The 14,389-nt window shown below is 36.9% G+C and overlaps 1 protein-coding gene across 1 annotated transcript in view; it reads right to left on the bottom strand.

The window, feature by feature from the left end:
* Positions 1-14,389, bottom strand: part of ACBD3 (acyl-CoA binding domain containing 3) — a 34,224-nt gene that overhangs the window by 12,782 nt on the left and 7,053 nt on the right. The window contains exons 2-4 of the mRNA XM_004270980.3: positions 5,003-5,144; positions 4,217-4,357; positions 1,215-1,373 (exon numbers count right to left, since the gene is read on the bottom strand). Coding sequence (XP_004271028.1) covers positions 1,215-1,373; positions 4,217-4,357; positions 5,003-5,144 — 442 coding nt within the window. The remainder of the gene's footprint in view (positions 1-1,214; positions 1,374-4,216; positions 4,358-5,002; positions 5,145-14,389) is intronic.

Genomic DNA, 14,389 nt, shown 5'->3' with positions numbered 1-14,389 from the left:
GCGATGAGATATTTAACTGTTGGCCATGGTTTCTCTACCTAAATACATGAAAAGGCAGAATAGCTAAAAGATGTTACAGATGGCTCTGGCAAGTATAAAGAAAGCCAGTGAAAATCTGAGTGCCCTTGGCATTTCATGTAAAGCCTGCCTTAAAGAGGAATACTGAAGATAATAACTGGGCACACTTGGTTTAGAGATACTGATTTCTGTAAACTATTACTCTTCTTTTTTTTTTTTTCCAGAGGAACCACATGCTTAACTCAGTCATGTGACCAAACATAAACACCTCAAAGCCATCTCTTAACAGATAATAACAAAGCAGAATCTCACAAACTCCTGAATAGAACATGACACTGGGTCCATCTAGGGCACCCCTCTCCCCTCAAAAAGAGTAGCAGTCATAGTCTCTCTCCAAGGCAGACTGAGGTCCTGGGTCAGTTTGAAGCTTTTCTGAGGAACTACTCAGAAATAATGGGGAGAAAACAATGGACCCGCATGTCCTCTGATTTAATCTATACTCCATGCCACATCTAGAATGCTAGGCCTTCTTCCCAGTGTTTTATGGGCGTTAATCCCTTTCTCCTTATTCCCACAGCTCCCTCTGGAAGAAACAATCCCTTCTGAGACAGCTGCTTTCACAGCCCTTACTGAATAAGAAATGGCTTCAGCTCCCAAGTTCTGTACTAGGAGACTAGGAACAGACACCCCACACAGGCTGAATCAACTAGATCCTTTGGCCTGGGAATTTGTAACTGGGTCTCTCATATGCCAGCCAGTCTCTGTCAGATGCATGAAAACAAAGACCACATAAATCTTGGCTAGGACAGCCTTGCATATGACAAAGCAGAGTGACAATTTGCAGAGAACAGGAAGAATGAAACAGAGACATAGCTGAGAGAAGCAAAGACAAGAGACTGTGTGGACCCAAAGACAGAGAGCAAGCAAGCAACCTCAGCTCCTATTCTAGTGCCTGGGTTCTGGGAGCAAATTCCAAATCCTTCTAATACATTCTTCATTCGCAACCAAATGATGCTTAAGATGAGGCCTTCCTTGGTAATACATCATTGGTACAAATGGCAAGCAGCTAATGCTGGTCGACTTCCCAGTCAAACAAATCAGAGAATTATTCCAAGGCACACAATGGTAAACGGTCAAGCACAACAGTGTGGCAATCCATTGCTCGCTGTGAAACACAAGCCACACAGCACGCCTACTTTTGCTGCTCCAGCCGAAGCCTCTCTTCTTCTATCCGCCTCCTCTCTTCTTCCTCCCGTCTAAGCCTTTCTTCCTCTTCTTGCCTACGTTTCTCTTCCTCCTTTTGCAGACGTTCTCTTTCTTCCTCTTCACGCCGCCTTCGCTCTTCCTCCTCCTTCCTACAAGGTAAAGGACAGAGGGAATGAACCCTAAACAAAGAATTCCGTTTAAAAATAATTTAAGACTCTTTCCCAGTGAAGACTGACACAAGCTTTTTAGAGAATCATGTGATAATTTTATCACAATTTGAAATACATATACTTCATGAGGAGAAATTTATCATATGGAGTCAATCTCAAAATATACAGATCACAGCAAAAACAATGACTGCTTCACAGCAACAGAAAAAGGAGTCCATCAGTAAGGTACCACTTAAAACATTACGATACCCTGAAACCTCCCTTCTAAGATATGCTCACAGCACCACAAGTTTTTCCTTCATACTACCTGCTGTGGTTGAAATTAAATTTGTGTGATAAAGTTAGCAATACATCTGCCTTACTCATTAAGTACATGCTCCATAAGGGCAGAGACTGCCCATCTCACACTGCTATATCCTCAGGGCTTACCACAGTGTGGGAAAGAATAAGCACACAATAAATGTGTAGAGAAATGAATAATCCACCCTGAAATGCCATGTAGCCATAAAAAAAGAATAGGACTACATGGCCCAATATGTAAAGACATTTAATATATATGTTTAATGGAAAAAGCAGGTAAATAAATAGAAGAAGGCCTGGAAAAATATACCTTAAATCTGTCCGCTATTATCTACGGAGAGGAGAGTGAGACTAAAAGTAAGGTGGGAAGGAAGGTTTTCAGTTTGTGCTTCATATACTGCCATAAATGGAAAATCATTTATATTACTTATATTCATGTATAATTTCTGAAATTTAAAAAAAAAAATTAAAGCTTTTAATTTAAAAAAAGAAAAGAACAGTTGGGGATCTAGGTGCAGCCCTTACCCAGCTCTTGCTCACCACCACAGCCCCTCTCCCGAGGGAGAGCAGACTCTGTTGCGCTAGGAATGGAGGCCATATAGGCTGAGAGTTGTGAGGAGTGCAGGGAGGTTGAAGATGGGATGAAAGAGAAGACTTCTGAGGGGTCTCAGAGGAGACACCATTTCATGGCCCTCCATGAGAAGTGTGTGCGTTACCCCTTTTCTCCCCAAACTTCTATAAGTGATTAACACACCAGAGCCACAACCAAGTCTCAAACTACAGCAATAACATGACCTACTTTTTATATGTCACAGATAGTACACAGGGCAAGATGTTCCATAAACCAGAGCTTAAGCTTCAGGAAAGCAGAAGTCTAGTCTTAAATGCTTTAAAAGAATTCTACATGGACCTCATCTCATGACAAAGGTATATTTTTAAAAGGAAAAATACAGTTTTACATGTTGAGTAGTAACTTAAGTATTCAATTTATCATTAAAAAAGAACTTAAGGGACTTCACTGGCGGTGCAGTGGTTAAGACTCTGTGGTGCCAATGCAGGGGGCCCGGGTTCAATTCCTGGTCAGGGAACTAGATCCTGCATGCTGCAACTAAAAGAGCCCACATGCTGCAACTAAGACCCAGGGCAGCCAAATAAATAAATAAATATATTTTTTAAAAAAGACCTTAAAAAGCAATATATACTACTTCCAAAGACACAGCTACACCTCAGTGATCCAATATCACTACACAATGGACTGCAGCACATAAATCAATTCCAGTAAAGGAACCTCATTCCATTCTCATAGGAATCAAACTTTTTCTCTGGCTAAAAACTATCTTCCTTTGGATAAGTATCTTCTGGAAATGTATTAAGGTATTTTCTATTCGCTTAAAGAGAAATAAATTACACCCAATACTCTGTCTCTTGGTAACTCAGGAGTTATAACTGCAAGCATAAAAACTGTACACGTCATAATACAGTGATAGAGAGTTTACTTTCACATTAGCCCTGACTGCCACAGTTTTATCATTCTTGCATCTATTTTTCATGGTTTCTGTCTCCTCCCTCACTGTTAGGCTATTTTCTCTTCTAATGTTATTTCCAATCCAGGTTAAGGTGGGAAACCAGAGAACCAACTGTTTCTAAAGTAAGTATAATATAATCTGAGGGAAAATTGGTGTTACAGCATTATTTTCATTACCTAGAAATTTTGGACTGTCAAAGTTCTTGAAAATATAACCTCTAGATAAATAAAGTGCTGGGGGACTTCCCTGGTGACACAGTGGCTAAGACTCCATGCTCCCAATGCAGGGGGCCCGCGTTTGATCCCTGGTCAGGGAACTAGATCCCACATGCATGCCACAACCAAGAGTTTGCATGCCACACCTAAGGAGCCTGCCTGCTGCAACTAAGACCTGGTGCAACCAAATAAACAAATAAATACGTATTAAAATAAATAAATAAATAAAGGGCTAACTATAATTCTGTTGAGTTCACAATCATGACAGAGAATCCCATAAACATACAAACAGCACATTCAGCAGCTCCCCATGCAACCTCTGGAAATAATAAGCCATCTGGAAGCCAGAGCCCATATGAAATGCCTATATAAGGTCTACCATGTAGCACAGCTGATAACCATGATACGGAGTATGAATATTCTAGAAACCCAAGGGAGGCAGCAGCAAAGGGTGTATCAGACCAGAGGGTAAGGAGGAAGGGAGTGGCTGAGCTTACTGTGCTTGCCCAGAAACCTAGTGTAGCAACACAAAAGGAATGCTGCCATGATGGATGGGTGGTTACTTTTAAAGGTATAGCCAGACGGAAGTAGCCAACCCTCTCCCCTCAAAACTCATAATAAAAACACCTGCTCACATCAGAAAGTTTGAGCAATTGCCATAAGAAGTGGGGATCCAATGGAACTAAGACACCTGATTTAAAACATTCCATAAAGCAAAAGCATCAGTATACTATGCAGTAGGCTGCTCAAGGATAAAGTATTCTGTGCCTTCAAACTTCACCTTTTTTTTTCTTGCTCTTCCTTCTCTATTTTGTGGGATGCAACATACGTTGAAAAGAGATGGCAACACCTATTCAGGAGCTTGACAAACTCTACCATGGCATCCTCTTTAGACATGTTTCCCAGGGCTGCCCATTCTCTCCTGTGAAGAATAACAAGAAAAGTTACTTCCTCTTCTTAATAGAATGAGAATTTGATTTAATTTAAACCTAAATATGAACAAGTCTCAATTATAACTAAAATGAAGAATGATTCTACTATAAACAAAAGGTTCAAAACTTCAACAAGCATATAGTGATTTACTAAATTAGATATGCCACATACAAACCAAACTTACTGTTGTAAACCACAATTTAACTGCACTGCTGACAATTTCCATACCAGTAAAAGGTATCAAAGTTTTACTTTTCTTATATCATAGTTTAGCCTTAACTGAATAAAATGCTTAATATATTCTTTCTTGTCACAACTCTGTATGTCCCAATAAGGGAATCAGTTACTACATTGTAAATGGCTTTTTAAATATCATTTAGGAAGAATCAAATGAAGCTGTACTTGTCGTATGTTCATAAACAGATGAGTAAACTTCTTCCACAATATTTAGCCATAAACATCTCCGAGCCAAAAACAGATAAACGTCTGAAGACTCCAAAAGCTGCAAGCAAAAATGTTTGTTTAGTTCTTATTCTAAAGCTAACGAGCCAGTTATATACATCTTAATCAATTTACTTTGTACCCTTTTCAACATTACTCTCATTAACTTCATTATACAATAAAACACCGTTACCTCCTGTCATTGCCCAACACATCAAAGAATCCAACCTCAGGACAAGTGTCTGGATTATATGGACCCATAAGAACCTGCTTAGGCAGTGCCACAAGCTTCAGCTTTTCTTCATAAGTTGGATGAAATGCTTTGCCATCTTTTTCTTTAAGAAAAATAAATACAAAGAAAACAATTAGCACTGGCAAAATACATAATTTTCAGGATTATATGTTGAAATTTTGCTGTAAGGTATATCACAAATTGCCTGTGATATATATAAACCCCACTATAGGGAGATTTTAATTTCAAGTACTAAATTTTAATAGTCAAAGCCAAGATAGAAACACTTGATGCTGAATTAATTTTTTAAAAATAAAGCTTAAGTACTGATATTTATGTTAAAACTACTACAAAGAGTAAATCAACTACATTTAAATTAAAAAAAAAAAAAGCCGCTACTAAAGAGAAACCAATCTGTCAAGCTACAGTAGGGACACACATACTAGTGTACCACTTGACATATTTTACAAATGTTAAAAATGTTCAGCAATCATTTCTTAGTTTAAAAAATAATTTTATATCAAGCACTTTTAACATAAGAGACAATTACATATACTTTGAAAGGCTATATTCAAAAAGTCTCCATCCCACTGAGGCACTATGATGTGGTAGAAGGGTCTTTGGAATCAGACAGCCTAGGTTTAGATCTCATCTCAGACACTTCCTAGCTGTAGGACCATTTAACCTCTTAGTCTGTTTACCAATAAAGTGAAAAGTCCCCTGATACTTCAGAGGTAACAGGATAGTATTAATGGTAATAACTGTTAGATACTTTTACTTCCTTCATATTATGGCTGGCTCTGGCAGATTTCCAATGGGCTATTATGAGAGAAGCCAATTTGACCTGTAGAGACTTAACTACCACCACCAACATTCCAAAGTAGTATGAAACTGGGTAAATGGGAAGTCCTTATAGAATAGTTCTACTTCTTTGATAAATGGTAGGATTAATTACTGGTTGATTCTAATGATAATAAGAGATTACCAAATTTCAAAACAAACAAAACAGGAGGTAGAAAGTAGTATATTTTGCCTACAAATTTTATCCATGTACACAGAGGTCACCAAAAGAAAATCACTGATGATGAGAGAAGAATATGGTTTAAAAGGATATGAACAGGAAACTCAGAGGAGAAGAAAAAACCAGAAGTTGCCAATAAGCATGCCAAGATACTCAATTTCACTAGTCAAGGAAATGGACAGTGAAACCATTAGATACTAAGATGCTTTCTGCCATCAGATAGGTAAAAAAATGCCATCAGATAGGTTTAAAAAAGTTAAGTAACATCAAGAGTTGGTAAGAACAGGACAAACAGGTACCCATTCTCATACACTAATGTTGAAAGTATAAACTGTTACAGTTATCTTGGAAGGAAATTTGGCAATATATTCCAAAATTATAAGTAGATGCCCTATGGTCCAATAATTCCAATTCTCATCATCTACCCTTGATAAGCACTCCCAAATACACAAAAGGAGGTGGATATAGGGATATTCTGCAGCGCTCTTTTCTTGTTACTGTAACCAAATTAAAAGTTCATCAGTAAGGGAACAGGTAAATAATGTGTCATATTCAGTCTGTGGTATAAATGAAACACATAAAGGGAACACTGTTAAATGAAAAAAGCAAGCTGCAGAAAACTACATACAATCATAGCACAAAATATATATCCTCAATTCTAAGTACTTCTGCTACCCACACTTTAACATCTCTAAAATCAGACTAGCTTTTACAATCTATTGTATTTTACAGTTATCATTGGCAGTTTTTCTTTCTTAAATTACTTAAACAAGTTTTTCTTTCTTAAATAATAGTAAGTCTTAGAATTGATGAAATACATCATCTCAACATACCACATATATATTCTATAGGTACATTTATATGAATGTAAATGCAAAGAAAAAGATCTAGAAGGAGTCACACTAAAAAGATAAGAATGAGAAAGTGGGAGGGGGCTAAGATCAGGAGTGGTGATCAGAAAATTGAAAACTGGAAACATTTTATAGTTTTTTTTTTCTTTAGGCCACACCGTGCGGCATATGGGATCTCAGCTCCCAGACCAGGGATCGAACCCGTGTCCCCTGCCCTGGGAGTGTGGAGTCTTAACCCCCAGACTGCCAGGGAAGTCCCAAAACTAGAAACATTTTAATCTTTCAAAGGAAAATATGTGGAAGAACAAACTAAACTGTTAAGAGGTACTGCCTCTGGGGAAGTGATTGGCAAAACTGTGGGTGGGAACTGAAAAGAATTATACATACGTACTTCTATCTGCATTTTTTTCAACAAGAACGAATTCATGTAATATTTGGAAAAAAGACAAAACTGTGGCACTGACCTTACTTATGTAATAAAAATCAAAACAACTCAGAAACCTGCGGACCTGCCATCTGTCTTTGCTACTGAGCAAACAGTATCACTAAACAATTAGCACGAAGAGTAGGAATTTCCTCTAAAGCTTTTAGAACAGAATTATCCATAGGTCTATATTTACCAACTAAAACGCAATCCTTATTTTAAAATCTAACTCTTAGAAGTCTATTTCAATCAATGATGGAAATTATAAGCCCTTTTTTACATTCATTCATTCAACTTAATAAATATTTATTGAGCCCTTGTACGCAAATCATTGTGCTAGACACGAGGATTCATAGCCCTCCTGGAGTTTACAAACTACTGACCTCAATTAAAAATGTATAGCTTGGCAATACAGTATATAATTGTGTTTAGGTGCATATTTCAGGTATATATATATACTGTAAACAAATTATTAAAAATTATATTGAGATAAAGGAACAATTATTTTAGAGTTAAGGAAAAAATAAAATTATGTCAGAGGTAATAAGATGACTTGTTCCAACTCTTTAGGTTGGGCCAGTAGTTACATTTAATTCGAACATAGTATATAATCAAAATAAAGCAAAACAGATGAGAGCTTACAAAACCGAAATACATCTTTACATTATCTTTCATGTAAAACACAACAAGCCTAGGGACTTCCCTAGTGGCGCAGTGGTTAAGAAGCCGCCTGCCAATGCAGGGGACACGGATTCGAGCCCTGGTCCGGGAAGATCCCACATGCTGCAGAGCAACTAAGCCTGTGTGCCACAACTACTAAGCCTGTGCTCTAGAGCTTGTGAGCCACAACTACTGAGCCCGTGTGCCACAACTACTGAAGCTCATGTGTCTAGAGCCCATGCTCCACAACGAGAAGCCACAGCAATGAGAAGCCCTCGCACTGCAACAAAGAGTAGCCCCTGCTAGACACAACTAGAGAAAGCCTGTGTGCGGCAACAAAGACCCAACAGAGCCAAAAATAAATAAATTAGTTAATTTTAAAAAAATAAATAAAAAATAAAACCCAACAAGTCTAAAAGAGGTGCTCCTTATTTCATTCACTTCCCAATGAATCTTTTCTAAATACAGCCTTGAACAATTATCTTAGCAAGAAACACGGTGTTATACCTGTTCACTGCTGCATTATTTAAAATTAAAAACCTAATTATTCAACAATAACGCAATGCTTATAGTAATCCACTGAATAGATTATACAGCTATTAAAATAACAATATAAGGGCTTTTTAGCATTTTAGAGAATATATTTATGATGTATTAATTTAAATAAGTAGAATAAAAATTAGATACTAGGTTTATAACTATGTAAAAATGGGTGATTACACATATAGATCTTTCTTTTTAAAAATTACAGTTAAGATTTTTCTTACAAAATTAGCTTATCAGAACTCTGTATTCTAAGATGTTAGGGTGCTAAAAAATGTGAAACAATAGTGGCAACTTTTTACCAAAAAGCCTTTCTCCAATTTTAAAGATGCCCATAAGCTTCCTTTACCATCTACCTTAATTTTGTACATACTAATCACCAAAAGTTTTCTTATGCTAATTATGTCTCAGAGAAACATAGCACAGACAACTTTCTTCTTACTTCCCCCAAAAGTGATGATCTGAAAAACAGCTCCAACCTTGATCTTAGCCTATTAATTGAAAGATTATTATTTAGAAAGTTTTTGTTTTTTAAAACCAAAAAGGCATCAACCTAACTATTCATTTTATCTTGAGCCTTATAAAAGAAAAATATGCTGCTGGTCATTCAAGAAAAAAATAGGTGTAGTGAGCCTGGGAAACAGTGGAGGTAGAGTGCATAGCAGAATATAACTTCCTTGTTTTGTTCAATCAGGATCCCTGAGATTTTGTTTTGTTTTTTCCTTTAAAAAAAAAAGTCTAAATTCTATGAAAGTGGTTGCTTTGACCCAAATAAACGTCAATAAAGATAAAGTCAGATGGAAACTTTATTCACTGGAAGACCAAACACTTTTCTGAGTAGTCATGTAATACAGCAATTTTCAAACATACACACACAAGAATTCTTATTTGCTTTAGGGAGATGATCTGAAGCTAACAGATAGGACTAGTGGGTATGAAAAAAATATTTTAAAAATATGACTACTATAAAGTTATTCTAATGGAGGGAGGGTCCATTTCTTATGAGGTGATAAATTTGCTCCTTTATTTCAAACTAGAATCGGGGACCATGGGAGAGGGTGAGTCAACAAGGAAACTGTACCCGTTATTCAGCAAGGTGTTAGGCTAACCTTGACCCTAAAAGGTGACTCATCAACAGAGGGAGGGGGGGTTTCAGGATTTTTGGATGTCATTTTAACATCTGCCCTTTTTATGCCTGACAGAATTAATTTTTCAAAAGGGGAATATGTTTTTAAGTGTAAGTTTCTGTCAAGCACTCACATAAATTTGTTCACCACCATGAATGCCAGCACTAAGCACACGCTTTGTAAACAGGCACTCACCACACCAAAACCACACCCAACAAATCTCTCTAAAGAAGAAACTGACTGTACAGGTCAAGTTCTGTGAAAATGAGCAAAACAGTACATCCAATCTTGCGAATTTTACTGGCCTTTCCATAGAATCTTTTATGCATTTGCTAGTTTTAAGACTTGCTCTATAATCCTTCCTTTAATACGTATTACTGAATCTTCAATTTATTCATCATTATTCTAGCTGGGAACTAAATCTGTCTTACACACACACACACACATACAAACCAAAGAAATGGAAACACACCAAAATGTTAATACTAATAATTATTTCTGAAAGATTGGATTACAGATTTTTTCTTTATTCATTTATTATTTCCACAGATTTCCAATGTGCATATGTACTTTTATATCAAATACACATATGCTTTTTTTCTTTTTTAACAAACCTTTTTAAAAAGTCAAGGCAACTTATTTTTCAGCCTTTGGGATGAGATTAACAGATCAATTATTCTCTCCTGAGGAATATACAAAACCAGAAGGATATACTAAGAATCCCAACCACCTTTAGTACAGGACAGCCCACATCATGTTGACATTCTAAACTTCAACGAAAACAGAAAATGAAAACCCTTCACAATCAATATCATTAGGCAGACTATTATAGTATCACAAAAAAGTTACTTCTCTCCTACTCTTCAGATGGCTCTAGTTCACACACCACGAAGGTTTGTTTTATTTAGTTTTTCTGCGTTAGATGAGAATAATTTTCTCCTAAATTATTTCTTTTTTAAAAAATATATTTTATTTATTATTATTATTGTTTTTTAACTTGGCCTTGTTTCACGACTTGTGGGATCTTAGTTCCCTGACCAGGGATCGAACCCAGGCCCTGGCAGTGAAAGCACCAAGTCCCAACCACTGAACAGCCAGGGAATTCCCTCTCCTAAAATTATTTCTGGTTCCAAGGGCATTAAACGTAGTTAGCAGGAAAGAAGTTATAACTACCATAACTGCAATAGACAGAAAAGCCCTGCTGAAACTCAAAGATCTTTAGCCAAGACCACATTCCCAAAGGAAAGCTCTTTCAGTCCTACCGGTAAGGAAGAGAGGCATCATCCTCGGTCCCTGCACTTACAGAGTTAATTAGTACAAAGTCATTAAATTCAATCAATTTGGAAAAGCACTTTCTATGGCAACAAAAAAAGACAAATATAAATTATGCTGGAAAGATGCGGCAGAGCTATTTTTCAGATGCAAGTGTGTGAAAACACATCAATGAAAGGCAGGAAATGACCATCGCTACTACCTGGAGAAGCGTGCGTACAGAGCTAGCCACTTTCAAAATGGACTAAAAGGGATCACTTGTTGGCATCTGTCCAGCAACAATTATATTAAAAAGTTTATTTTCTATAAAATTGAAGACCAAAAGTCAGGTTAAAAATCTATTTTACCTAAAGGAGACAGACTAAAGCAGGGATTGGCAAACTAGACCAATTCTGCCCACAGTTGTTTTTTAAGGCCTGTGAGCTAAGAATGTTTTTTATCTTTTTTAAGAATTGTTAAACAACAAGCAGAAATAGACAAACAAAAAACAAAGAATATGAACACAGACCATATACGGTCCTTAATGCCTAAAATATTTACTATCTGCCCCTTTACTGAAAATGTTTACTGACCCTGGACTAAAGGAAGAAATAAATGCAAAAGCCAAATGATTTCTAAATATTTTAAAAATTCGAATATAATTAAAAGGATTGAAAACATAAAATTCAACTTCCAGTTAAACATGGTGAACTGAACACACACAATTACATCTGATCCTCAATGAAACCCCACTAAAAGGAAAAAGGAAGCCAATTCAGAGAACCCTGGAAAGGCTCGGGAATTGAAGGTACCAGGTTCTTTAAAAGCTGAAGTCTAGATAAAAATGGGGGTTTTGGTTTAAAAACTATCTAGGGACCTCCCTGGCAGTCCAGTGGTTAAGACTCCACGCTTCTAATACAGGGGGCTCGGATTCGTTCTTGGCTGGGGAACTAAGATCCCACATGCCTCGGGGCGTGGCCAGGAAGTAAAACAAACAAACAAATAAATACACACACATATATATATATGTATATAAATAAAAACTATCTAAAAAGCAGGTACCCCTACCTCCCATTTTGTTTGGCAATCCCAAGCAGGCAGATGGCTACCTTGCCCCTACTTAGCAGAGGTCTGGATGTGTACACTAGAGAACACGAATCACAGATACTCCAGATAGGAGAACACCAGCCTGAGAGTGAACTGCAGGACTAAAAAGAGAAATGAAATGAAAGTTATGCTGGTAAATGGTAAACAACTTCCACCCACCCTCCCTTCTCCTGTCTAGTGCCTAAATGCTGGCAAACTAGATTCATACACTCCAGGCAGGAGACAGGAATATTTTCATGAAAAACTGGCACAAAAGAAAAGACTTACACGTACTAGTTTGAAAGACACTGATGTCGATGGTTCCCCGATGAAACTTCTGCCTCATTACCTACAATAAAAGCTTGTACTCAAGGTTACAATTGGCTCTCCAGTGCCTCACCCTTTAACAAGAATGAATACCCAAGGATCACCGGACATTTGAGAGAGCTCCCAACATGGGGGAAAAAAAAAAGGCTGAAAGAAATTTCCAACAGGAAAAGAGAAAGTCTAAAAGAAAATCAGGAAATCCAGGAGAAGGAATTCCAACACCACAGAGAGTTGAAGGTAATTTTCAGGATGACAGTGGGCAGAGACTCACATGGTAGAAAGCTAAGACTGAATCAAAAATTTAAGGATATCTAGGAGAGATGTCTCTTAAAAAAAAGAGTTTACCTGAGGACAGAGAAAAAAATGATAATTACCTCTAACTACACAAAAGACAAAGAGTTTGCATAAGAACCAAAATATAATCAAAGTACATGATCTGTCTCAGGTATGAATAACACAAATAGAAACAACTGACACTGATTTAATCACAAATGTGATATTATAAAATTAAGAATTTGGGAAGAAGGAAAAGAGAGGCATACATGTATAAGCTACTTTTTTCTTTTTCTTTCTTTCTTTTTTTTTTTTTTTTAATTAAAGAAGCAGGGACTTCCCTAGTGGTCCAGACTCCACATTCCCAGTGCAGGGAGCCTGGGTTTGATCCCTGGTCAGGGAACTAGATCCCTCGTGCCACAAGTAAGACCTGATGCTGCCAAATAAATAAATATTTAAATAATAATAATTAATAAATTAAAAGAAGCAGCAGGAAAATGGAGACAAATACCAGAAGAAACAGTTAAAATAATGGAAAGTGGTTGCCTTGGGGGAGAAGGTCTTGGAGATGGGAAAAAAGAGAGACGGAGTTGGCTATTTTTCCTTATAAATATTATAGCACAACTTGACCTTTTAAATTGCCTTGGTTTTCACTTTGATAAAAAGGTAAAAGGAGTAAACTCATATGCTCAATTTCAGTAATCAGCTCAGAAGACATTATAACATGTGGTAGGCATAGTAATACTACCCCCCCAAAGATATCCACATCTAATCCTCAGAATCTATATCCCAGTGAATATGTTAGGTTACAGGAAAAAGGGGAATTAAGATTGCAGCTGACCTTATTCTGGACTACCCACGTGGGCCCAAAGTAATCACAAGAGTCCTTATAAATGGAGGGAGAGCAAGAAGAGTCAGACGGAGATTTGAAGATGTTATGCTGCTAGCTTTGAAGGTGGAGGAAGGGGCCACAAGCCAAAGCATGCAGCTGGCCTCCCGAAGCTGGAAAAGGCAACAGATTCTCCCCTAGAGCCTCCAGAAGGAACAGAGCTCTGCTGACACCTGGATTCTAACCCCGTGAGACCCATTTTGAGCTTCTAACCTCCAGAACTATAAAACAGTATGTGTTGCTTTAAGCCACTAAATTTGTGGTAACACATTTTCCCAATAAAGAGAGAAATGGCTTCTAGATTACATTTCTATTAAATTCATAAGTATCTAACTTTACAGTTCTAGTAAGACAGCATAAATAATTTGATAATAGCGTTATAATCACAGTTACCAAGCCCAAAGCTCTGAAAGATTACCCTTCCATCTGAAATTAATTAAACAAAAGGTTATTAGTCTCACATGTCAACTGTCAGAGTAAGTTTACTGAGAAATATTTTTCTCTTCTCTCTGGAGGTGAAGATAGAGGAAGGTAACAAATTATTTCAATGTTCCTTCTAGCCTTTATTTGATGAAATGAAAGCCAATAAAATCTATGGGTTGGAAAGGATATTAAAGATAGACGACTGAACTGCACAACCAAAGTTCAAATCCTCTCTACATAACCACTTGCTCTACAATAATTTGTTACTGGACACACTATATAAAAAGGTGTATATTGTAACATCAATAGTCTAAAATGTGAGGGAGGGAGAAGTGAAAGAACAGAGTTACTGTATGCTATGGAAGTCATCAGTTTAACCTATATTTTTATACTACAGTATAGTATTTTATAGTATAACTATATTATATAAGCCGCACGGTAACAACAAAGAAAAAACCTGAAGTAGATACATA

The sequence above is a fragment of the Orcinus orca genome, chromosome 1, assembly GCF_937001465.1.
Source record: "Orcinus orca chromosome 1, mOrcOrc1.1, whole genome shotgun sequence".
NCBI classification, from domain to species: domain Eukaryota; kingdom Metazoa; phylum Chordata; class Mammalia; order Artiodactyla; family Delphinidae; genus Orcinus; species Orcinus orca.
Note: the sequence above shows the minus strand (reverse complement) of the source record. Positions and strands in the feature narration are given on the sequence as shown.